The sequence below is a fragment of the Leopardus geoffroyi genome, chromosome C3 (genome assembly GCF_018350155.1).
Source record: "Leopardus geoffroyi isolate Oge1 chromosome C3, O.geoffroyi_Oge1_pat1.0, whole genome shotgun sequence".
Taxonomy (NCBI): domain Eukaryota; kingdom Metazoa; phylum Chordata; class Mammalia; order Carnivora; family Felidae; genus Leopardus; species Leopardus geoffroyi.
This window is the reverse complement of record NC_059338.1, coordinates 55,435,708-55,462,648: the sequence shown is the minus strand read 5'-3', so window position 1 is coordinate 55,462,648 and position 26,941 is coordinate 55,435,708. Positions and strand designations below refer to the sequence as shown.

At 39.2% G+C, this 26,941-nt stretch overlaps 1 protein-coding gene across 14 annotated transcripts in view; it reads left to right on the top strand.

The window, feature by feature from the left end:
* Positions 1–453: 453 nt before the first annotated feature.
* Positions 454–26,941, top strand: part of DNM3 (dynamin 3) — a 559,650-nt gene continuing 533,162 nt past the window's right edge. For 13 of the 14 annotated variants that reach the window (XM_045452915.1, XM_045452913.1, XM_045452909.1 and 10 more), the window contains exon 1: positions 454–803. In XM_045452915.1, the coding sequence (XP_045308871.1) occupies positions 643–803 (161 nt within the window). In that variant the 5' untranslated portion in view covers positions 454–642. The remainder of the gene's footprint in view (positions 804–26,941) is intronic. The other variant, XM_045452908.1, reaches the window with a different exon arrangement.

Below are 26,941 nucleotides of genomic sequence, written 5' to 3'. Positions count from 1 at the left end.
TAGGTAGGGTCAGACTACGCAGGTCCTGAAATGGATGTCAGATGGAAGAATTTAGACTCCACAGTCTGGCCCCCTTGAGAAGAGCTGGGTTCTGGAGCAGGGCGTGAGAATATGAGATCTGCTTTTGGGAAGTGACTGTGGCGGCGGCGCAGTGGTGGTGGTGGCGGAGATGCTGCTACTACTGCTGGTGACAGGGCTGAGTGGTAATCGGTAGGGCTTTCCACTGGACTTTGGCTTTGTAGCTGCTGCTGACTCCCTGGCCAAGTGCTGTAACTTTGCCTCTGAGCCTTGGTAGCAGAGGACGGAGGTCGTGGCATCTGGCCGCAGCTGGGAGGCAGTGCGTGCGCGCGCGGGGCCGGAGTGTCCGGCCGGGAACCCTCAGGCGAAATTACAGCCAGGCGGGGCGCGGAGGGGGCGGCCGAGGAGACAGGCCACGCCCCCTCTCGCCCGCGCAGGCGCGCTGCGGGCCGTTAGCTGTCAGGAGCCGAGCGGCTGGCGGGCGGCGGGATCCGACGTCTGCGCTGGAAGCGGCTGACAGAACCCAGCGCGGCAGGGGCGGCTAGGGCGGCGCGGCCCCCCGGCTCCTCCCGCTAGGTCGCAGAGGAGAGCAGGGACCAACGGGCGGCCGGCGGCGCTGGCAGGATGGGGAACCGGGAGATGGAGGAGCTGATCCCGCTGGTGAACCGTCTGCAGGACGCCTTCTCGGCGCTGGGACAGAGCTGCCTGCTGGAGCTGCCGCAGATCGCCGTGGTGGGCGGCCAGAGCGCCGGCAAGAGCTCGGTGCTCGAGAACTTCGTGGGCAGGTGAGCGCGCGCGGGGCGCGGGGGGCGGGGCTGGCGACCCCGCTCGCGGCCGTTGGAGCGTGCTCCGGCGGCGGCGGGGAGCTCGAGGGCCGGCCCGGGGCTGAGGAGGAATGGAGGGCAGAGCCGCGGCGTCCGCGGGGCGGGCGGGGTCGTCCCGGCTGCGGGCATCCTCCGTCCCCCCCGCGCCCGGTGGCCCTCCTGTCTGCCTTTCATCCTGCGATACAAAGCCATTTCCTCTGCGTCCTCCGGCCGGGGAGTCAGGGGAGGGGGTCCGCCCGGGATCGACTCCCCCCCCCCCCCCCTCCCCGCCCCGCCCGGCGCGCCAAGCCTCGGGCAGCCTGGATGCGTAGCGCGCCCGGGAGCTTCCCAGTCCGCGTCTCCTCTGTTTTCCCGGCCCCTCATCCCCCTCTTTTTCCTGTCAGCCTCCGGGAGGATCTCCGGGAGGCTTCGGGGTTTTATCCCCCCACCCCGGCCTCGCGGCCCCCCCCCCCCTCCCCGGGAGATGCTGTCCTTCTCGCCCCGCTTCTCCGCTCAGCTGTCTACTGTTCGAGACAGTCGTCCCCTGCTCCTGGCAGGGGAGGCGGGGTGCGAGGAGAAAGAAACCGTTTGTTGTGGTGAAGCTTTACCCAGCCACGCTTCCCCACCATTCTCCTCCCTAGGAGTCGGAGAATAAAAGGTGGTGTGTTCGCGTATGCACCTATTCACAGCGCCAGGCTTATGTCAGAGAAACCGAGGCACACTCTCGGAGGGGGGTGAGCGTGGACTCGTGTTGCCCAGATGCCATGTCATTCCTGCATCATCTCGGGATTGACCAGCGTCTTTCTCGCACTCTCCCCGCGTGCCCCCTCCCCCCAGCATCATCCTCCGTTCCCTGAGCTCTCATCTGTCCGGCGGGTCTTCAAGAGAATATGCTGAGCCTAAATGAGAGTTACGGGTTTCTTCGTGGCTCTTTTAACACAGAAAAAGCTAGAGAATTAATTTTTGGATTGGGAATCAGCATTTCCTCCAGCGAGCAGTGCGTGGGGGATTAAGTTACCTTCACGGCCTCGCCTGAGGAGTGCAGACATTTGCCAAGAAAAGCCCATTTTAAAGCGTTAGGAAAGCTGAAATCTGTTTCCTGTAGTAAAGCAGGTAGAAATGGACAGCGGCGACACGGTGGGCCGGAGTGGGGACAATCCCGAGCTGCTACTTTTACTCTTTGTATGGGGCTGGCGAGTGTTTTGAGATTCGGAAGGTTCCTGTTCCTCCCCGCCCCACACCTTTTTTTTTTTTTTTTTTTTTTTTTTTGGTTAGTGTTTGGTGATAGGTAAAATTTCGATATTCCTACATCTCCTTTGGGAATTGTTAGTATCTGTAAAGTGCATAGTCTTTTCTCTCAGACGGTGCTCTGTCTGATGATACTCTTCGTCCTCGTCTTTTTTTCCTCCTGTGAATTAGAAAGCTTAGGACCCCAGTAAAAAAGTAAAATTGCTGACAACTGAGCAAATCTCAATCATTTCACTTCGGTTTTATCACTTTGAGTGATGGCAAAAGTGATGGTGAAACATTTTGCATACGTCATCTCAGACTAATGGTGAAGTGAAGGATGAGTGTGATTTCAAACATGCACATACAACAGCCATACACTTAAGGGTTTTACTTTGTGTTTGATTTATTGTCACTAAACTTATAGTGGTATCCATAGGGACAGTGAGGATTGAGGACAGTATACTTTGAATTTTCAGGCTCCAGGACGTCTAACATGGTGCCTTGTCATTTAACTACTTTTATTTTTAAACAAATACTTAAAGATTAAAATTGTAAGTAATTCAAATGCAATGGCCATATTTTTATGCATCCCTCACGTGTTTACTGGGATGGGCCTGTGTTATAAATGCACTGTTTGCTTCAAGAGCTTTTGAATATGTCAGTTTTATGCATGTATCTCAATTCCATTCTCCAGTTTTCAAATCCTGACACACTTCCCTTTACTAGCTGTATTCTTTCAAAATGAGAATTCCAAAAAAGAGATATGGGAGAGTAAAATATTTTAGCTTACACATTTTTCATGATAGAACAAAAATTAGGGACATTACAAGTATACAAATCAGAGCATTTAGCAGAATACATTAGTATTGTTATACTTTTTAAAGTTGTGCCAGTAGTTAATTGCTGTTAGAATATCAAATCAAAGGAAAGGATGAACAGAGAGGGAGATCTCATTTAATAAATATATAAAGGCTTTATTATCTGTAGAGATGACACCTGCCTAGCAGAGCTTATATATTAGGAAAAAATTAATTAAAAAGGTCACTTGACTTTAATAAAGGTTTCAGTCATTGAATTATTGAGGAATCTAATTTCTAATTATAAACCAACCTTAGGGAAAAAGGAGTTCTCAATTTTGGAAGGAGATTGGTCCTAGACAGAAAAAAAACTACTCATACCCCACTATAACCTTTTATCTTTTTATTATCCAGACATTTTGCAATAAAGATAAGATCCTTTAAGGATGAAACGTTCCTCTTTTATATGTTATCTGTTTTCATTTTAAGACTCTGGTGTATGCGTAGTTATTGAATGTAATCATAAAACAAGGGGTCATTGCCTGTGTGAGTTCTGTTTACTCATCATTTAAGCTTGTTCTCTTCAAAATAATGATGCATTTTCCTCAGTATTTAACAATCTGTGTTTAGTGGACTATTTATTTACATTGATTTTTTTTTTTTTTTTACACCACTGAATGAATTTGGTTGTGAATGTGTTTACTTCATTTAACTGTAGCTGTAAAATCCAATTTTGGGGTGACAAGTTTGAGATTGTTATGAATAAAATGAGTCATGAATGAACTACTTGTTTGTGACTTTCTTTCTGAAGTGATGAGTTTACATATTAACGTAATATAGTGTGAGTAACCAGATTGTTCTTTTTGGTTGTTCAGATGAAATATAGGCTGGCAATGAGAGACCATGTAAGGTCTAATGAGTAGAAGCTGAGACTCATGGTGTGAATATAGGGGTGCATTAAATGGTGTGGGGTCTGCCCATTTGTCTGGTTTGTGTATGGAAGAATTGAATTTACTCAACTACTTTCATATCCATTTTTTTTTTTTCTTTTTTACAGTGCGGTGAGACGATGATGACGATGATAGTGGTTAACATACCTGAGAGCTTGCTATGCATCTAGTGTTATTCTAAGGGCTTGTAATGGATAATCTCATTTAATACTTATAAAACCTCACAAAAGAAGGTACTCTTATGAGTTCCATTTTACAGAGGAGGAAATTGAGATTTAGAGAGTTTGAGTAACTTGCTGATGGCTAATTTAATTTAACATAAAAACAGTGGAGCTAGGATTCAACCTGAGGTGTCTGGACTCTATACCTATCCTCTAAAACCTCTGTGTCATATTGCCCCCTCTGAATTTAGATTTACCAAACCTCTCATGAATACTTTTAACTTCTTTCTTCGATCACGCTTAAAAGCACCACCTAAATAAGTAAGAAGTTGCCACATTAATAGTATTAATCATATTTATTTCTGTCTACCTTGCCTCATTTCACAGAAGATTCTTCCTTAGGAAGAAGCAACATTAGTTAAAGGGGAAGTATTTTTCTTTACTGTATTAGACATTCTTGCGGGGAGCTGTAGCATGTAATTGGGTTGTTTAAGTATGTGTTTAGAGTGCATATAAGTTGTTTATGGAGGGGTTAAATGAAAACTGTACTAGTTGCTAATGTGCAAATGTTTTTTAATGATATACTTGTTGGAAATTTTAGTTCTTCAATGCTAATTATATAGGCAGAGAATTCCACATTATTTTATTCTAGTCTGAGTGGTAAATAGACTTTTAATTTTGTACAAATAGAATAGGTTTTCTGATTAATGATTAAAAGAAGATTTTTTAAAAAGTGACTGTTGAGGGAGTATGTTTCAATGTGGAAGTGTCAAATGTATATTTATTTAGTTGTGATGTTTTAAAGATGGATGTTGATTATTAAATTAAAGCTTTTTTAAAATATATTTTTTAAAATTAAGTAGGCTCCACTCCCAACATGGGGCTTGAACTCACAATTCGGAGATCAAGAGTTGTGAGATCAACACTAATCTATTTTTAAATCTTTTGACTAATTTCAAGAGAGTAGTTAAAAATTGAGGGGGTAAGACTTCTCTAATTGCAAATGGGATTAGGCACAGAAGCATTTATATTAGTAAAACTTAATTCAGAAATGGGTTTGTACTGACGGAAAGTATTTTTTTAAATATCAAAGCATCTGAATTAGTGAATATTTTTCAACAAATGGCTTCCAAGTGTTAAAGTTATTAGGTAAATGGGTGCTAACAATTAAAATGCGATAATTTTTGAAAATTGAGCTTCATGGTTCTCAAGAGTCTATTTAAATAAAGTTCCAGACACATGAACTTTTTTCATCCAACAATGAATTGCTAAAACCTGAGATTACGAAGGTATTTCTGCTGAATTAACATACATGATGTACTTTAGCTTATCACAAATTCACAGTTGGTAAGATTTAATTACCACAATCAACTTAAATCTTTTTTATTAATAGTATCAGAGAAGCAGTAAAACTAGACAAACTTGACTGGATAGAAAATCTCTGTTTTGAAATTTGCTTATCATTAACAGATACTTAAAAAATGCACTTGTGGGGGCACCTGGGTGGCTCAGTTGGTTAAGCGTCTGACTTCAGCTCAGGTCATGATCTCACAGTTCGTAAGTTTGAGCCCCGCATCAAGCTCTGTGCTGATAGCTCAGAACCTGGACCCTGCTTCAGATTCTGTGTCTTCCTTTCTCTCTGCCCTTCCCCTGCTCACGCTCTCTCTTTCTCTCAAAGATAATAAATTAACATTAAATTTTTTTTTAAGTGCACTTGATTAACTTCTTTAGGAATGAAGTTGAGCAGAAAGCCTTCCAGAACTTTGGAGGAATGGAAAACTTAATAGCTAGAGATTAGGCTATTGGGTTATCTACCAATGGAACATACATTTAGTATATTAGGTGTTTTTCTTACTACCTTTTGTTAGGGCTAATAAATGGAGTTAAATTATGATGTTTTACTTGTTACTATAATTTATTTAACATTGAGGGGACTACAACAGACGATTTTTTTCTCTCCCACCAGAGCCAAGTCAAGAGAGCCCTGAACTACTGTACTGTATAGAATAATCCATTTCTTTTTCTGTTTGGCCAAAGTTTTGCCTTCCTCTAAGTCTGCTTTGTAATTTCTCACATTGTCAGCATTAATTTAAAATCCCAATGGGCAATATAATACTGAACACATTTTTATAAAGTGGAAGGAAGAAGGAGGCCTTACTGTGTTGCAAGCATGGACACTGCTTTGTACTTTCCATGTTTTCTTTATCTTACCTGTCTTCACATCTCCATGTCAATAGAGGAGGAATCTCAGGGTTAGAGAGACCAGTAATTTGCAGAGGGTCACATGGCTAGTAAGTGGCCAACCTGAGATTAAGCCTTGGATATGACTTCTATTGGTACTCTTGAGAAATATGATCAAACGAAGTCAACGAACATGTATTTATTGAGTTCTAACTATTGTGGGTAAATATAGAAGGAAGTATGAATGCATAGAAGCTGATGTATGTATAAAAAGAGAACCGACAGCATAAGATATGAGATCTCAACTTTCAAGTGGCTTTGTAAAATGAATGCAGTTGTAAATGAATGCAGTAATGCAAACTGGAACAAAATAATTTATACTATGTCAATTTATTTTTACGAAAAAGAAAACAACTTGGAAAACCCATACTTCTGAAATTGAATTGGAATATAAGAGGAAAGTAAACAATATATGAGTTTCCAGTGTCATTTGGCAGCTGGTATCATTTTAACTCAAGGCTGCATGTACTGAAGTATCGATGTCAAAGTGGGGAGCGGCTATCTATGTCTCAGTGTCTGCTCGACAACAAAGCATTGAATTTAGACTATCACCTTATCACAAAGAGATACTGTGTATTGCAGAGGGCCTGAGAGAAGAGTAGGAGGAAAGAAAAAAGGTTGGAGAGATTAAAAATATAACTGGATGCAGTGAAGGCTAAGTAAGAGTGGGATGGATCAGGCCAACCAACTGCTTTATAAGGACCTCCAAGGCACTAATGCTGAAAGGAGTGGAATTCTATTTTTCTTTCTTTATTTTTTCTTTTCTTGTCTTTTTTTTTTTTTTTTTTTTTTTGAGAAAGGGCACAAGTGAGTGAGGGGCAGAGAGAGAGGGGGAGAGAGAGAATCCCATGAGGGGCAGAGAGAGAGAGAGAGAGACGGAGAAAGAGAAGTGGAGCTCACCTGATGCGGGACTCAAACTCATCATGAACCTGATTATGACCTGAGCTGAAGTCAGATGCTTAACTGAGCCACCCAGGTGCCTCTATTTTCTTTTTTAAGAATTTTAAGAATAAGGCATTTAGGGGCATCTAGGTAGCTCAGTCAGTTGAGCATTGGGCTCTTGATTTTGGCTCAGGTCATGATCCCAGGGTCATGGGATGGAACCCCACATTTGGCTCTGTGCTGAGCATGGATCCTGCTTGAGACAGACACACACACACACTCTCTCTCTCTCTCTCTCTCCCTGTCTCTTTCTTTCTCTTACTCCTCTGCCCGCCCCCCCCCCCCCCCCGCCCCTCTTGCTCTAGCTAGCTAGCTAGCTAGCTAAATAAATAAATAAATAAATAAATAAAAGGTGTTTAGTTAAAGTAGTGAAGGAAATTGAAGACAGAATGTCAGGGAAATGTTCTAAAGGCAAACGAGAGTGGAATGTGTTGTTTATTGTTTAGAAGTGGGGGAGGATAAAGGAAGAGGGTTAGCACTAAATGATTTGCTTTTCTTGCGTTAAACACTGTTCCAACAAATTAGAGGGTTTATGAATACCAAATCGGTGTTTTATTATTTTTTTGTCATGGGTAGCTTAGCTTTGCTTTTGTCAGTAGCAAGGGCAGGCATTCTACAAGGTTCTGTAAGAAACTTTCTTCTGTCTTAATTTCTTTGCTAACTTCCTGGAGCTACATCAGGATACAGAGAGACCAAGAGATTTGCCCAAGGTCGGAAACAGAATCAGAGTTGAATTTGGAACTTGGTGTTCAGAACTGGGAGCCCTGTTCAGCTCATCATCTTCTTTTCCTCCTCTTACTGTTTGTTCTAAAGTGCCTCCCTCTTACCTCACTCTGCCTCCTCCTTTTGTATTTTGTATCCTTAGAGGAAGGCCCATCCATAGCAAAGAAATTACTTTAATAATTAATTTCAGCAAGCGTCAATATAGTGTTAAATCCTTAACGTTAATTGATTAGAAAGGCAAGATAGTTATTGAGGAGAAGGATGGTATATTTAATCCATGAATTATGTGAATGGTACAGGACTGTTTTAGATCTTGTTTTTCTCTAGCATCTCTGCTGAAAGTCCTCTGTTTTTAGAAGTTTCAAGTGTGTGTCAGTGCTCTTTGGTGACAGCATCTCATTTTCATTTCCCACTGTTTCAAGATTATGATATACCCATGAATAACACATACATACCTATTAGAAGTGGGTAGGGCTTCTGAAGGACCTCTTTGTTTCAGTGTCTTGGAATTAAAAGGACAAATCCATTTAAAGAAGTAATTTGATGGGTGACTCATTTTATTTATGATACTTGTTTTCTTAGATTCTCAAAAAGCCAATATTTGAAAAGGACTTGTCATATCCTAGTGATAGAGTGCAGGCTTTGTTCACTGGTGTTTCAGTCCCACCTCTGACTATTGTTAGTAGCATGACTCCTCAGCAAGGTGTTGAACCTCTCTGGGACTTAATTTCCTCATTTGCAGCATAGACAAAGTAATACAGGCTTTATTTATTTATGTTAATTTATTTTTGAGACAGAGGCACATATGAAAATGCACGAGTGAGAGAGGGGCAGAGAGAGAAAGGGAGAGAGAGAATCTCAAGCAGGCTCCACACTGTGAGTGAGAAGCCCGACTTGGGGCTCAAACTCACAAACCGTGAGATCGTGACCTGAGCTGAAACAAAGAGTCGGACGCTTAACTGACTGAGCCACCCAAGTGTCCCAGACTTTATTTTTTTTTAATGTGCATGTGGGTTCTAAGTAAGATAATGTATGTAGTGTGTGGTCATAATATGCATTCAATAAATGATGCCTGTGATATTATGATTCATAAGAAAAGCATATATTTGGTTGTTCATATGACCAAAATATATTTCTCATATTTATTTGGTCTTTATCCATGGTTCTTGGCTTACAGCTCACAAAACCCTTGGAATTTCCTAAGTGTTCAGAGTAATAAAGGCTTCTTGTTATGTTAATGAGGTGACTTTTGGAAAGCATCTAAGGATGGGGGCTGGTTGCTGGTGGAACTAACCCTTCAGTAAGAGGGTTGGAGTTTTTAGTCCTATCCCCCAACTTCTTGGGAGAAGAGAGGCCTTGAAATTAAATCAGTTGCCAACAGCCAATGATTTAATCAATCATGACTATGTAATGAAGCCTGTATAAAAACCCAAAGTTCAGAGAACTTTTGGGTTGGTGAACACGCAGAGATTTAGGGAGTCTAGATTGCCTGGAGAGGGCATGGAAGCACGAGGTGCTTGCCCTATGCATCTCTTCCATCTGGTTGTTCCTGAGTTATATACTTTTATAACAAACTGGTAATCTCATAAGTTAAATGTTTCTCTGAGTCCTGTGGGCCACTCTAGCAAATTAATTGAACCCAAGGAGGTTCAGATTGGCATCTGAAGTGTGGGGGTGCAGTCTTGTGGGAGTGAGCCTTCAACCTGTGGAATATGATGCTATCTCTGGATATGGTGTCAGAAATGAGCTGAATTGTAGGACACCCAGCTGGTGTCCAGAGCAATGCTTGTTGGTTTGGGAACCCCCACTCTAGTACCATTGGAATTGGTACTAGAACTCATTTAATGGCTGTTAGTCTAACTCTTTAATTTGGACTAGAATTTTTCTGAATACAATACATAATTTTACAATTATACAGAAGTTGTATGGTATGTATAATTTTAACTAATACTGTATTGTACAATAAATAATAAATTTAGGAGAGATGATAGATAGTGATGCATATTTGCAAATTCTCCTTTTTGTGCATGTTGGAAAATTACAGCTGCATCAAAATACTAACTTTTAGATCATACTGACTTAGAGTATATATGGGCCTTCTTTAGAGAAGGCATTGCCCACATTTAGCATTACCATAGTATATCTTTTCTTTAAACAGCATAAAACAACATAAATCCAGTTTGTATGTTCTTTTTTCCCAAGATTTCCAAAGTATTTCTCCATTTATTCTTTTATTAATCCTTACAATGTCCCTGAAAAGAGAGTAAAGTCTTGTTTTATTAACTTCAATTTAGAAATGAGGAAGATTGAGCTGGAAAAAAGTTAAGTGACATGCTAGAGTTTAAGTGGTAATACTAGAGATAATGAACATAATAGAATTAATAACACTGTGATAATAGAATTAAAAATGAATATTGCTGAAATTTTTCTTCCTTCTCCCAGAGAATAAATTTAAGGAAAATATTTGATTCTATGGTATGGAGTAAACCATTCTTAGTATATCTTTATCTTTTGGAAATATTAGGTGAAATTTAGGCAAAGATGGGGGTAGAGGTGAGAAAAACAGCGGAGTCCAACTGGAGAAACAGGACTACTTAGCAAGACCATAAGCTAAGCCCAAGTAACAGAAAAGTTCTACAGCCAAGAGATCAGGAGCTAAGTCAGAAAAATAGTTGTGTCTGGTGTTATTAGACCTTAGAGAAGTACTGCAATTCTTGTAGTCAATGTTGAAGTACTATCCAGTGACTATTTTCAGTGGAAAGACTCATACTCTGACCTGATTGACATTCTTACAACTTACCACCAATTTCAGCTCTGAGCTAGTTACCTGGTTTTATTTGGAATTACAGTATCTTTGTGTTACCTTTAAATGTGCCTTAGAATATTTGTGTAAGAATAGCTTTGGGTGTCTTATCTAGAGGAAGCTTAGAACTCCGTGTGTCTGTTTTCTGGTTAGTAAAACTGAGATTCATTCTTTTCATATATTTAAGAGAAGGGAAAAGGCCCGCAGGCTTTTTTCACGGATCCTAGCATTCATGATTCTGAATCCTACTTCCTGGACAGTAACCATTGTGTGGTGAAATTTTTGCATTCTCATCTGGAAATATCAATATAACTTTTCGAATATTGACTGCAGTTCTTGGTAGATTCAATTTAAGAAATTTTACATGATCTGTTTACTTAATTCTGACAAATCATGTGAAATTGTGGGGGGGAGTGGGTACTTGATTTGATTTACCTACTATGAATATTATAATATCCCCAGGGATTTCTTTCCAAGTTGGTGAAGAAGGGACATGGTAGAAGGATCATGAGTCTCTTGCTTCAAGAACAAGAGCAGGAATGGGAAGGAGGAAGCCTTGCTTAGTTGAGTATCTACTATATTGTAGGGAGATATGAAGAAAAAACAGCTGAGGGAGTTAGGAGTATTCATGAGTTATGTAGTTTGAAATGGATGTTTGTTAAAGGATTGCCTCAGGTAAGCTGAGGTATCATGGGGGAAGGCAATGCGAACTGGCGTTAGTCCAATATAACCATCACCTTGCTGGTCTTCCTCAGCTCTTCCTGTCTGATTTAGAGGCCCCTCCTTGGTGGTCCTTGTTCATACTTCTTGCACAGGGGCCTTACTGTACAATTGGTTGCGTTGTCTGTTTGCCCAACTATTTGCAGCTTGCATGAAGTCAAGAGGTACATTTTATTTGTCATTTTCATTTAATGCTGTCCGAATTAGCTACGTGATTCTGTATACGTCACTTATCCAAGCTGAAGTGTACCTGATTTGTTAATAAATTGGTTGAGGGTGAATGTTGCACTAGATCCATGTTTTTCAAACTGTGGGTGTGACTTAGCAGGACAGGATATCAATATAATGGGTTGTGGCAGCTTTAAAAAAAATATCAGTACATTCTGAGTTGTAATGGTAAGTAGTGTACATTATTGGAAACTTCTGTATTAGTTATATATTTGTTATGTATATCACACTGCAATATGAAATGTATTTCTTACTATGGTTGTACTCAAAATTGTTGAATGCCTCTGGACTAGATTAAATCTAATGTTATTTCTAGTTATTTATTTGATAATTCTGTATATGTGATAGGACAGATCCTTTTATTACAGAAGGCATGTTTCACACTATACCATACTATTCCACTAAGTGACTTAAAATGGAGATAATTTTATTATTTTTATTTTGTTAACTGTCTTTTAATTGAAGAACAGAATAGGTACATATGTTAAAAACTCAGACATTTCTAAAGGACTTACAGTAAAAATTGTCTCCCTCATTAAGGTTTCTGCTTTGTCAAGATGTTTCATTTACCTGAATACCTACCAGGTTATTTCTTGGTTTACATTTTCCTTATATGGCATTTATTTGATTTTTGAGGGCAGAGAGAGTTTAATAAATTTGTTTGGTTGTAGGTAGATGATAAAACCCATTGAGAAAGAATATGTTTGAAAATTCTATTTGCAGATGGGTTTATTCATTCATTGAGTCATTTACAGTCCTATTTTGAGAGTCTCCTCTATGCCAGAAACTATGTGAGGCTCTACATATTGAGAGCTCCTTCAAAAACTTGGTGACCCAGGAGACTACAAGGGTTGATATGCACTGTGCTGTTATTGTTAGGGTAACCAGGCTAATGATTCTTATGTGAGGCATTTGTTAAAAAGTAGTTGGTAGTGTCACGATGTTGTCTCCAAATATTTGAGGAGCTGTTAATTGGAGAGGGATTAGATTGACTCTCTATGTCCCTAGAAGCCACAAACAGATGAGTGAAAGTTACAGGCAGACAGATTTAAACGTAAGAGAGAGTGCTCAACAGAAGAGTGAAGAATGGAATGAGTTCCTTGTGAACTAGTAAGTATTCCATTACCAGAAGGATAGAGACTGGGAATTAAAGACTGACTAGCTTCTTGGCATGGTGTAGATGGGAGACAGGTTGAGAAAAAGGACTTTGAAGGTTCTTTATAACTTGAAGTCTATGATTTGGCTTGCTGGGTATCAGAGAGTAAGTAGCCTGGCTTTAAAAATGTATGTTTTTGATAGATTATCTCTAAGTAGATAAAAAGTGTCAGACATATAAAAGGGTTAAGACTTCCTCCCTGGGTCCAGTCTTTCTAGGACTTCAAAAATCAGTTGTAGATGTAAAGAAACTAGAATCTCTCACAGAAGCAGTTATGAATAAAAATGTTTTAGTAATAAATTGTATTATTCTTTGAAAAAAATGGAATAACAGCTTGATTTTAAAATCTGCTTTAAAAATCCATCTTTTCCCAGTGGTATACTAGTCTAAAAACCCATTTTAAAAATTTACACTTAGTCTTTTTCATTTCTAAAATCCTCTTCCCAAATCTAATACATATTATAATTTCCTTATTCAGAACATTCGTATTCTAGTCCAGGTCCTGCCCTCATACCTGGAGAACTCAAATATCCTGCTCTCTCCTTTCCTCCGTTTCTCATTCATCCTTCCCATGCTAACATTGCTGCTGTCAGATTAATTTTCCAACACGCAACTTTCACGTCAGTGTCCTCAGGAACTTGCAGTTACCGTTCACCTTTTCAAACCTATGTGATTTTAAAAACATTCTACCTATCTGGCTTTTGTTTCCACTCCTCTGCAATGTGTTTTCCTCTCACTTTTCTCATCTTTTCTGTGTGTAAAGTGGTCATTTTGACTACATAGGAACAAGCATGGCCGGGCAGAACATGACCTTTTGTGACCAAAAGGAATTCCAACGATCAACACATATTTGAGCACCTACTTTGGATGAAAAGGCAATTAAAAAGTATTTGCCCTCAACAGAATCTGATGTAGACTAACATAGAGTGTCCTCCAGAACTTTTGAAGTGTTGTGGTAAAGAACATTCAGTCCCTGGAGCTGGGCCGCATGCATCCCCATCCTAGCTTTGCCATTTAAATAGCTCTTTCATCTTAGGAAATCACTTCACCTCTTGGTGCCTTGGCTTCCTCATCTGTATGATGGCGTAATAGTAGGGCCTACCTCATAGAGTAGTTGTGAAGATTAAATTAGTTAATACATGTAAAGCATTTGGGACAGTGCCTATCACATAGCAACAGTTTTTTACTGGGAATGGAAGTTTAGGCAGAATTTGGGTGCCTTTAGAATTAGAGTGTTCTAGATGATTCAAAGAAATATCTCATCTCTTTGGAGAGTCCAGGAAAGATTTCATGAAAGAGGTAGAGTTTGAAATGCACATTAGAGAGGAAGAATTTGATAAGTTGAGAGGGCCAGAGGCAGAGGTCACAGATTGCAGCCTTCTCTGACCTCTTGATGACTCTAGAGGTTCCATGCTGTTCGACACTTTAAGGTTTCTGATTGATTTACATTGGTTTTTGGTCTCTGAGGCTGACTGCAAACTCCTTATTGGTATTCCCTACAGTATTATGAACAATTCTGTTTTAGGTACTAATTTCTATTGAGTTTTCACTGATTAAATTGTTGGCCCAACTTCAGATGGGTTGGGACTAGGAATGAAAATTACAGCTTTTAGTAAGATATATATATGTATATATATATATATGTGTGTGTGTGTGTGTGTGTATACATATATACATATATACATATATATATACCTACATATATATATATTATATGTATATATTATATATATATATATAAACACATAGGATACATATATGCATACATATATACATATACACATACATACACATAGGATATATGTATATATATGTATATATATATTTAAGATTTTATTTTTAAGTGATCTCTACACCCAGTGTAGGGCTTGAATTCACAACCTGGAAATCAAGAGTCATACAGTCCATTGACTAAGCCAGACAGGTACCCCAAGAGATTTATATTTTATATTTATGAGATAAAATTGTGTTTGATGAACTAGTGCTCTTAGCTTGATAAACTAATGTTCTTAGCTCATGTGCCTTAGATTTTTAGTTATTCCTTCTCTCATCTATACTTCTCTATCCATTTTTTTAATGATCTAAATCTATTTAGGATTCTCCCATTTTAACCTCTGCCCTCTTCAGCCATTGGCTTAGCTCCTTCCTTGTCTTTACAACCTTTACTATCTGAATTCTTGCTGTCTGAACCCAAGAATCATATCTGAATTACAAGGTTTAAATATACTTGAGAGACTGGTCCATCCTAGCATCTCCCAATGCAAGTATGTGGATATCTCTGTAAGATTTACTTAAGGGACTTGTTAAAATAAGGGATGCTGGGCTCAACTCGTGGTGACTGACTCAGTGGGTCTGGATTAAGCCAGCATAATCAGTATTTTTCTAAAGTTGTCCTGTTACTCCTAATAAGCAACCAGATTTGGGAGCTCCTAATCACCATCTTCAAAATTCCTGTGATTTCTGCAGCTGTGGATAAGGAATGAAATGTGTCTTCCATTCCCATCAGTACACTGACATTGCCCTTGCCAAGGTTGCTGATGAGTTTTAAACAGCTTAATTTACTAAGTATTTTTGAAATTGATCACCTCTGCTTAATTCCTACAACCACTGTGCTCAAGTTGGCATCATTCATCTTCTGGACAACAGCAATGGACTTAATGATTTTTTTATCCGTAACCCTCCAACCTAACTTTTGCACAGTCGTCACATGATTGATATGGAATTAAAATTAAATGATGTCACTATCTTGGTGAAAACTTTTCAACGTCTAATGCCAACAGCATAAAGTCTAAGCTTCTTGGCATGACATAAAGGACCTGCATGACCCAGCCTCTCCAGGTTATCTGTTGTCATTCTTTGCCCTGCACACATTCACCAATGTTTCACATTTCTTTGCCTATTTCATGTAGATCTCTTTATAAGGAATAATGTGATCCTTCACCAGACTAACTCCTGTTATCTGTAACTCAAGTTATCTTTATCTTCTTTTCTTGGATGTCTCAGCTACCTTCCACTTACTTACCTTTCCCAAGTTACTTGTCCTTCTAGGCATCATAACTCTGAGTAGTTCTCTAATGTTATACTTCTTGCACTGTGTTAATTTATTTTATCTACTTCTGTCATTAAAATGTGAGTTTCTTGGGGGGTGCGTGGGTGGCTCAGTAGGTTAAGCATCCGATTTCAGCTCAGGTCATGAGCTCACGTTTCATGAGTTCGAGCCCTGTGTCAGGCTCTGTGCTGACAGCTCAGAGCCTGGATCCTGCTTTGGATTCTGTCTCCCTTTCTCTCTGCCCCTCCCCTGCTCACGCTCTGTCTCTATCTCTCTCAAAAATAAACAAACATTAAAATTTTTTTTTTAATGTGAATTTCTTGAGGGCAGAGCCCCTTTTATTTGTTTACTTTCACTTCTGGTGCATAGTAAGTTTTTGAATAAATAAATATTGAGTGAATGAGTCAACAAATACAATAGAGAGGTTTCAGCTTTTGTCATACTGATTTATCTGCAGCATATGATCTTGTTTATTGAACATTCACTGTGTGCCAGGCACTCTTAGGCAGCTGAAAGACGTTAATAAGTGAACAAGCATACTCCTGGTCACTATAGAGCTTGTGGAATAGTGAAAAGATCAACAACAAACAAATAAATAATTATAAATTATAAATTTATATAAATTATATACTTATAATTAAGTATAATTATAAATCAGTATGGTACCATGATAGAGATGATCTTAACACAATGCTGGAGCATGACAGAGAAGAATATTATTTATAAGTTTATCAGGGAAGCCTGTCGGATCAGGTGACACTTTAGCTGAAGGAAAAGGAGTCAGCCCTGGAAGAGTTAGGAAAAAGCATTCCATGTAAAAGGAACAGTATGTGCTAAGTCTCTGTGGCATTGAAGAGCTCTGTGTGTTGGGGGAGCTTAAGGTAAGTTGGGTTAGGGGAAAGTATGGTAAGGAAAAGTGGCAGAAGGGAGTTTAGGGGGTTTTGTTGCTGTCAAAAATAGTTTACATTTTTGTCTCGAGTGCAATGGTAAGGAACGGAAGGAAGGATTTTAATTAGGATAGTGACTTATATCTGATTTATATCTAAAAAAGATCACTCTAGGAAAGTGCTGTTTAAGACTTTAGTCATAACCTCATGTGGCTAATGCTACTGAATTTACAACTTTATGTAATTTTAAACCTAAATTTAAAAGCATAATTGATTCAGTTATTGGGTAACTCATTCTGTGTTTTGAAACTTTTTCAACCATAAGTTTATAACATTAAATATAGATCAAGTATTTCTGATGAAAATTAAACTTCCGAGTAGAGATGTGCAATAAGATGTAAAATACATACCAAATTTCAAAGTCTTGGTATGAAAAGAAGATGTAATTGTCTCATTAATTGTTTATATAGATTACATATATTGAAATAATTATATTTGTGGAGTGACTGGGCTAAATTAAAATGAACTGTCAGATTTAACTTGACTTGTTTCTTTTCATTTTTTGGTACATGTGGCTACCAGAAAATTCAGAATTATTTATGTGACTCAAAGTATGTTCCCATTATTGGTAGATGCTGTGAAGATAATAGACTGGAGGCAAGCAAAGTAGCATCAGGGAGATGTGTTACTAAACTTTTGCAGTTGTCTAGGTGGGTGATAATGACAGCTTTGATTAGGTGGCAGCAGCGAACATGGAGAGAAATGTCAAGGTTCTGTATGTATTTTGGAAGTGGAGTCATTATGAATTGTTGATGGATTAGATAGGGGAAGGGCGGGATAAAAAAATTACTTAGAGGTTTTTAACTTGTGACTAGATGGGCAGTGTTGCCATTTCCTGAAATGGGGAAGACTGAAGAAAAAGTTGGGAGCTGCATATCAAGAGTATGGGTTAGGGCATGTTAAGAGCCCGTAAGATATCCACATGGTTGGATATGAGAGTCTGGAGCACAGAAGAGAGTTTAACTGAAGATATTAATTAGAAGTGGTCAGTATTTCATTGATATTTAAAACTTCAAGAGTGTGCAGTAAAAACTATAAAACATCATTGAAATAAATTTAAAAAGACCTAAATAAATGAAAAGTCTATTTATGAATTGGAAGACTTAAAAATTGTTAAAATAATAATATATTCCAAATCAACCTACAGATTCAATACAATCTCTATAAAAATTCCCTAATTCCGTAACTTACTACAAAACTGCAGTCAGTACTCAAAAACAGTGTAGTATCTGGCATAAGGATAGACATAGAGATCAATAGAAATAAACTATTATATTTATGATCAGTTGATTTTTGACAAGAGTGCCAAGACAATTCAATGGGGGAAAGAGCATCCTTTTCAACAAATGGTACTAAGACAATAGGATATCCACATGCAAAAGGATTTAGACTCCTGTCTCAAACCATATACACAACTAACTTAAAGGGATCAAAGACCTAAATGTAAGAGCTAAAAACTATAAAACTCTTAGAAGGAAACGCAAATGTAAATCTTGGTGACTTCAGATTCAACAGTTGTTCCTTAGCTATGATATCAAAAGTACAAGGAACAACAACAAAAACATTAGATAAATTGGGATTCATCCAAATTGAAAACTTATGCGATCCCTGGGTGGGTCAGGTCATGATCTCACTGTTTACAGGTTCAAGCCCCATGTCGGGCTCTGTGCTGACGCACCTGGAGCCTGCTTCCGATTCTGTGTCTCCCTCTCTCTCTGCCCCTCCCCTGCTCACACTCTGTCTCTCTCTCAAAAATAAATAAAAAAAAAAATTTTTTTTTTAATTGAAAACTTCTGTGCTTCAAAGGGCACTATTAAGAACATGAAAAGACAACCCAGAGAATGGGGGAGATTTGTTTGCAAAGTATACATCTGAAAGAAATAGTGTCCAGAATACATAAGGTGCTCTTATAATAAAAACACAATAACCCAATTTAAAGATGGGCAAGGATTTGAATAGACATTTCTCCAACACTTCATGAATAGAAGATGCCTTTCCATTTATTGAGGTCTTCTTTAATATCTTTCAGTGATGTTTTGTAGTTTTTGCTATTCGATCGTAAAGTTTTAAATATCAATGAAATACTGACAACTACTGTTTAATATCTTTAAACTCTCTGTACTCCAGATTCTCATACCCAACCACCTGAATGTCTTATAGGTTCCAACATGCTCAAATCTATACTCTTGGTATTCAACTCCCTATTGGAATAACTCTCTGCCTAACTCTACTTACCTTTCTTTCTTTCTATTTTTTTTATAAAGTATTTTTTTAGTGTTTATTTATTTTTGAGAGAGAGAGGGAGAAAGAGAGAGAATGAGAACAAGAACGAGTGGGGGAGGGGTAGATAGAGAAGGGGACAGAGGATCCATAGTGGGCTCTGCGCTGATAGCAGAGAGCCTGATGTGGAGTTCAAACTCACGAACTGTGAGATCATAACCTGAGCCAAAGTCAGATGCTTAGCTGACTGAGCCACCCAGGTGTCTCCCCTACTTACCTTTCAAGATACAGCTATCCCCTCTTTCTTGGGAGCCTTCACTAAGCTCACAGGTAGAAAGTGTTCACTAATATGTGTTGAAAGACTGGGGATATTCAGAGCCCTGTTGAACTGATGAGCTCTTTGAACACAGAAGAATTATCCAGAGAGGATAATTTTTGTATGTACAAAAAGTCAAAGACCTTTGTATTTACGTGGCTCTCTGACTTTGTTTACTCATCTGCAGAACAGAAATAATATACATGATCTCAATTCTTTTAACAAAGTCTAAAAAGTGGGTTTTAAACGTCTAGTACATAGACTTCTCAATAAATGATAATTTAAAAAATATTAGCAAAACATGCCTAAAAGATGATCTCCATTTCAAGAATTGCAGACACCTGCTTTATTTAAAATGCTGCATTTTTTTGCATATTTAAGACAAATTATGAAGACTTATGACTGAACGCTGTTTTTCTAAAAGGTAGTATTTCTTCAGAATGATGTGTATGCTTCTTGGTTTAGACCCATGGGTGGGTGAATGGAGAGATACATTTGGTATAGAAGGGAAATATGCATATTTAGACCTATCTTGCACATCTTCCATTAAGGTCTCCAGCTGCCTGAACATTAAGGAGCTGTGCCAGCGAGGAGGACAAGAACCTGATAACTGGTCTTGTGATTAAAAGGAGCTAACAGAGGACCTGGGGGCTCAACTGATTGAGCGTCTGACTTCAGCTCAGGTCGTGAACTCACAGATTGTGGGTTCAAGCTCTACATTGGGTTCGCTGCTGTCTGCCTGTCTGTGCAGAGCACACTTTGGATCCTCAGTCCCCCTTTCTCTCTGTCCTTCCTCTGCTTACATTCTCTCTCTCAAAAATTAAAAAACCATTAAACATTTTATTTTAAAAAAGGAACTAACAGAGCTTATGATAAGACTTGCAAGGGTAGAGAGCCAACTATCAGTTGTCTATAGAACAGACAGGACTTGCGGAAGCATAGTGTATTAAGTGGAGGCCCCTGAGCTTGGAAAAGGGTCTTTCATATCAGGCTGGAACCAAGACAAGCACAAAGAGGTTATAATTTAGATACATGATATGCATACAACAAACACCTCTATTTGGAATGGGGTACAACATTTATTGTTCAATTGTCATCGTGTGGCTTGTTTTATTCAGTGGCCTCTCTTTCTCTCTCTTTTTTTAAAGTTTATTTATTTTGAGGGAGAGAGAGAGAGACAGAAAGGGAAAAGAGGCAGAGAGAGGGAAAGGAAGAGTAAGGGGGGAGGGGCAGAGAGAGAATCCCAAGCAGGCTCTGTGTTGTTCATGCAGAGCCCACGAATTGTGAGATCATGACCTGAGCTGAAATCAAGAGTCCAGTGCTCAGCCAACTGAGCCACCCAGGCACCCCTCAGTAGTTTCTTTCTTTCTTTCTTTCTTTCTTAAAAAAATTTTTTTTAATGTTTATTATTTTTGAGAGAAAGAGAGAGCAAGCAGGGGAGGGGCAGAGAGAGAGGGAGACACAGAATTGGAAGCAGGCTCTAGGCTCTGAGCTGTCAGCACAGATCCTGATGCGGGGCTCAAACCCACAAACCAAGAGATCAGGACCTGAGCTGGAGTCGGCCGCTTAACTGATTGAGCCACCCAAGCATCCTGCTTCTCTCTTTAAAAAGTGGTATACAGGGGTGCCTGGGGGACTCAGTTGGTTAAATGTCTGACTCTGGGTTTTGGCTCAAGTCATACTCTCCTTTGTGAGATTCAGCCCCAAGTCAGGCTTTAAGATTCTCTCTCTCTCTCCCTCTGCCCCTCCCCTGTTCTCTCTCTCTTTCTCTTTAAAAAAAAAAAAGGCATAAAAATTGAACATTTGTTAATCATGTTTTCTGGGGCACCTGGGTGGCTCAGTCAATTGAGTGTCTGACTTCAACCCAGGTCATGATCTTGTGTTTTGTGAGTTCAAGCCCCACATCGGGCTTTCTGCTGTCAGCCTTTCAGTGCAGGGCCACTTCAGATCCTCTGTCCCCCTCTCCATACCCCTCCCCTGCTTGCACTCTCCCAAAAATAAATAAATATTTTAAAAAGTGTTTTCTTAATGGTTTGTATTATTATATTAGAGATGCTTTAATTGTTAGATTTTGCTTGCCAAAAGTTTCTAATTCTTGCTTGAAAAAAATTTTTTTATTATGTTACTTGAAGTTCTAATTTAGAGCAAGAATCTTTTTGTATGCCTAAATTGTTTTATAATTGAAAGGAATCATCCCTTTATTTGCCTTTTAAAACACAAGCATTTAATATCTAGCAGGCTTTCTTAATTGAGGAGAAACATTTCTGTAATTCATAAGAAATTAGCTATCATCCCTGCAAATAAAACCATTTTTTAATTTAAATTTATTTATATCCTGCTTTTCCATAAAGGATTTGAGGTGGCATCCTACAAATCATATTCATTCATTTATTCATTTTTTTGCAACAAATATTTATGGAGGTACTGGACATATAAAATAAAACAATAAAGTAAAATAGAAGTGAAGAGGCAGGGCCAAGAAAAAGAAGTAACTAAGACCAAGAAATGAAGAATAGAAAATTTCCAAACATAAAGATTAGCATAATAGTAGAATTGGATACATGTAAGCACCCTGGTAGTTAGGTGAAAAAGAGAAATATGGATCAGTCAGATAGTTTTGTTATTAGAAAAGAGGAAGAAGAATATTCATATAGTTTCCTCTAGAGCAGAACAAAAACAATTTCTCATATTTTATAACTACAAATAGTACTTTCTTTCCTCTATGATCTCACCCATTATCAGGGTTGAGCTGGGTAAGTGACTTTGGGACTTCGAGCCTGGATCCCATTCTCATATTTTCAGATACATGCTGCAATTTCTTTCAACTTAAATACTCATAGTTTTACTAATAGATTCATATATTTCCCAAATAGCTCATTTCCTATGTGTATTGATGGACTTGGCTGTTCTCACAATCAATAAACCTTGAAACTTTCATATTTTCTTCAATTCTCCTCTTCCTGTATCTACTATATTTTGTGGGTTCTACTTGAGTGACGCCTTTGTTCCCTGATGGTGCTTTTCTATTTCTGTTGCTACTGTCCCATTTCAGGACTTACTTTCCTCTTCTCTGAACTATCACAACAGCCTCTTATTTTTTCAATGGTTATTTATTTGTTTTGAGAGAGAGACACAGAGCATGAGCAGGGGAGGGGCAGACAGAGAAAGAGAGAATCCCAAGCAGGCTCCACACTGTCAGCACAGAGCCCGACATGGGGCTCAAAACCAAGAACTGTGACATCATGACTTGAGCTGAAATCAAGAGTTGAATGCTTAACCAACTGAGCCACCCAAGTGCCCCCACAGTAGCTTATTTTAATAGTGTGTCTGGTCAACTCCCTTCTAAATCATCTTAAATAGTCTTGCACAACCCTAATCACCACCATTCCCTTTTTCTACATGATAAACTCCTAACTTCTTGGCATGGTGTTTAAAGCTTTCCATGACCCAGCCACCAACTATTTTTCAGCAGTGTCTTCTCTTCCTCTCATTCACACACCATAGGTACCATTTTCTGGAACATTTGTAGTTTCATCCCCTTGTGTCATTACTCATACTGCTTGTTCCATCTAGAACGCTTTTTGCTCTTCTTGTTCCCCCCATTTTATTTTATTATTAAAAATTTTTTTTGTTTATTTGTTGAGAGAGAGAGAGAGAGAGAGAGAGAGAGAGAGAGAGAGAGAGAGAGATCACAAGCAGGAGAGGGGCAGAGAGGAGAGACAGAATCCCAAGGAGGCTCTGCACCATCAGCAGAGAGCCCAGTGTGGGGCTCAAACTCAGGAACTGTCAGATCATGACCTGAGCCGAGACCAAGAGTTGGACACTTAACTGACTGAGCCACCCAGGTGCCCCTTGTTCCCCCCATTTTAATTCAGTTTATTAAAACTTTATTGTTTGCTGTATACAAAGGTTTGTACTAGCTAATGTAGATTCAGAGATGCGAATAATGATCCTTTCTCTCAAAGATCTCACACAAGTATAGAGAGGAATTTGTTGGTAAGTTGAAGTTTACATATTGCTTCCCCTATGAAGCCTTCCTAAGGTCTTTTTAAAAAAAAATTAGGTGCATGTGAATTTCCAATAAAGTCTTTTAAGCTTTGTGTATAGCTGCACATGGATCACAGCCTTTGAAGTTAGCAGGAACTCCACACGGTGTATGAAGAATGGTCTTCATGGAATGGTCTGGGCAGGGATAGGAGTCAGACCTTCAGTGCAGGCCTCCCCAAAGGATGAGTGGGATGAAGAGCAGGCTTGGAACAGATTTGAAGCAAACATATCCATGTGAGAGGTGATGGCTTTTGAAATTAGATACAATTCTGTCTAGTCTTGTGGAAGTGGTTACTGCTTAAGTAATTAAATACTTCTCTCACTGTCCCTATCATGACGATTTCACTAGAAAACCTGTATTTCCTGTGGCTGTTCATGCTCTGAACTTCAAATATAGAAGTCCTGTCTGTACTAAGCTCTGACAGGTCACATCATGTTCATCCAGTCCATGACTCTTCTGCTAATAGGCACCCAAGTAATGTGTTATGGAGAGATGCGGGGCAGATGGTTTTCCTTTCAGATGTTAATTCTAAACTAAGGTTAGATGCTCCCAAAGTATTTTTCATATATTTATGATATTGTCACATAAATTTTTCTGCATTTCCTTTGAATCTACTTTTATTTAAACCTAACCTCTTCTTGGAATAGTATATACTTCATGTTTATAATCTACTTTAAAAATTATTAACAGACCCGCAGTTACATGCTTGAGTGTCAAAGGGAATCCCTGTTATTCTAGTATTTGGCATTTGTGGAGTTTACTTCAGTGGTATCTTTGGTCATGTATCATAAATACATGTTTATATAACTGTATTTTAACATATCCTACCATATTTTATCCATCAATTTTATCCACAATTTTAAGATGCTCCATTATTTTATATATAGCTGAGAAAGAAAAAGAAAACCACTGTCAGTTAAACACAGTGCTTTCTTACCACTTAGAATTTTTGTTTTGTACTTCCTGGAAAAGCTCTCAGGCTTTAGAAATAGATTTTTATCATATGTCACTCATATGCATACATAAATTGTAAGATGTAAATGAAATAAATTGATAATTATTCCCCAAATTTGTCCACATTGAGTTCAACTCATGAATTACTCTTCAATGCATTGATTGACATCTGTGTTTTTCCACCCAGAATCATCCTCATGCCATTAAGAGTGTTGGTGGTGAAGCATTCCTTTCTTTTTTTCTTTTCACATGTTTATTTATTTGCAAAAGAGAGAGCACGAGCAGGGGAGAGGCAGAGACAGGGGGACAGAGGATCCCAAGTGGGCTCTGCGCTGACAGTGGAGGGCCTGATGCAGGGCTCAAACTCACAAATCATAGGATCATGCAAAGTAGGACACTCAACTGACTGAGCCACCCAGGTGCCCCAAGTGGTGAGGCATTTCTTAAAAAGGTACTTCTTGCTTGAGCGATAGTAGTGTTATTTTTTTAAGAAACAGGATCTCTTAGAGCTGACCACTTTTGCAATTCTTTGGTTCGTGCCCTGGGACCTACCCTCCCTAGTGAAGGCGTCAAGTGGTGTCCTGAGCACAGCTCATGGCATTCCAGGCATCCGTCTTTCTCTGTGGTCTGCACAGGCCAAGGGGCAGAAACTGTAACGCCCTGAAGTACTTGGTGTTAAGCCAAGTGATTTTTCCTGTTTTCAACCTCAGCACTGCAATGTGTGTGTTGTGTGAATGAGTGGAAATTTTTGAGCAAGAAATAGCTTCACGCCAGATCTATTTGAAATGCTCAAATCCACCTATTTAATAGGATCTTTGCAGACATGCATAATTGAGTTAGTGATGTCACACTAGACAATTTTTCAGGCAGAAAGAAAGGAGAATTAGCTGTCTTCTAACTCTGGCTTGTTTTATTAAGCAAGAAGTAGCCTCTGTATATTGAGAAACTTAGGTTTTTATTTTCTTTCCTTCACTGATAGAGCATTTGCAATGTGAAAAGGAACAAAAGAAACTTCTTGGTGTCCATTATACAGTTACTTAAATTATAGTTGCCAGGCTAATTGTTCTTGCATGTACTTTTTTTTCTTAAGGCTGTGTATCTGAGCATGATATGTTTGATCTTTGGAAAAGCCATTTTGTGAATGCTTTTCGGCACAAACTGTTACTTTCCCCTCTGAATTAAGGTATGCAAAGACAGCTGGCACATGGCCCAAGTGCAATTCCCTTTGCCCTCCCCGTGGGTAGTGCCTTCCACGTGCCTGAGGAGTTGTCACCTGCTTGCTCAGAGCTTGGTCCCAGAGGATTTTCGCAGAGTTCAACTTTCCTAAGATCTTTTGTGTGTGATTTTCATTCTTGATTCAGTTTGTCTATTCAGAGGCATTTCCTCATGAGGGAAGCTGGTAGTTGTAGCTGTCATTTGTAACTCACTGTTGAATTGTGTTGTTTTACTCTAGAATTCCTCTTCTCTCTACTAACCATGTTTTTCCTGTACCTATATCCGTGTAAAAACGTAAGCTTTTGACCTGAAAATTTCTGGCCATTCACTTTTTTCTTTTTCCATTTACTTAATTGCAAATGGATTCATATCATGACTGATGATTATTAGTTTTCACCGAAGTATGATGCTGGGTTATTACTACTAAAATATTTTACTGCTCTGCCTTATTTTTATTGCTCAAAAAATTAATGCTCATAGGCAATAATTATTTCATGCTACCTTAAGGCAGAAATCAACTTATTGCCAATTACTTTCAGTTTACTTTTTTTTAATGTTTATTTCTTTAAAAATTTTTTTTTAACATTTATTATTGAGAGACAGAGAGAGACAGAGCATGAGCATGGGAGGGGCAGAGAGAGGGGAAGACACAGAATCTGAAGCAGCTCCAGGCTCTGAGCTGCCAGCACAGAGCCCAATGCAGGGCTCGAACTCACAAACCACGAGATCATGACCTGAGTCGAAGTCGGACGCTTAATCGACTGAGTCACCCAGGTGCCTGAATGTTTATTTCTTTGTTTTGGCAGAGAGAGAGATAGGGAGTGAGCAGTGGAGGTGGCAGAGAGAGAGGGAGACAGAGAATCCCAAGCAGGCTCTGGGCTGTCAGTGAAGAGCCTGATGCTCATGAACCTGAGTCAAAATCAAAAGTCATACACTTAACTGACTGAACCACCCAGATGCCCCACTTTCAGTTTACTTTAACCTTCAACCAGTTAAAGGTGGGGACTGATAACTTTTACATGGACTCAAGTTAATTTTTAAATATGGAAAGTTCTGATATTTTTATATTATTTATTTATTTATTAAATTCTTTTTTTTTTTATGCTTATTTATTTTTGAGAGACTGAGAGAGTGCAAGCAGGGGAAACGACAGAGAGAGAGAGGGAGACACAGAATCCAAAGCAGGCTGCAGGCTCTGAGCTATCAGCACAGATCCCAATGCGTGGCTTGAACCCACAAACTGCAAGATCATGACCTGAGCTGAAGTTGGACACTTAACCGACTGAGCCACCAGGGGCCCCGGGAAGTACTGATTTTTTTAAAGTTTTTATTTTATTTATTTATTTTGAGAGAGAGAGAGAGAGAGAGAGAGAGAGAGAGAGCGCACATGTGTGAGTGGGGGAGGGGCAGAGAGAGAGAG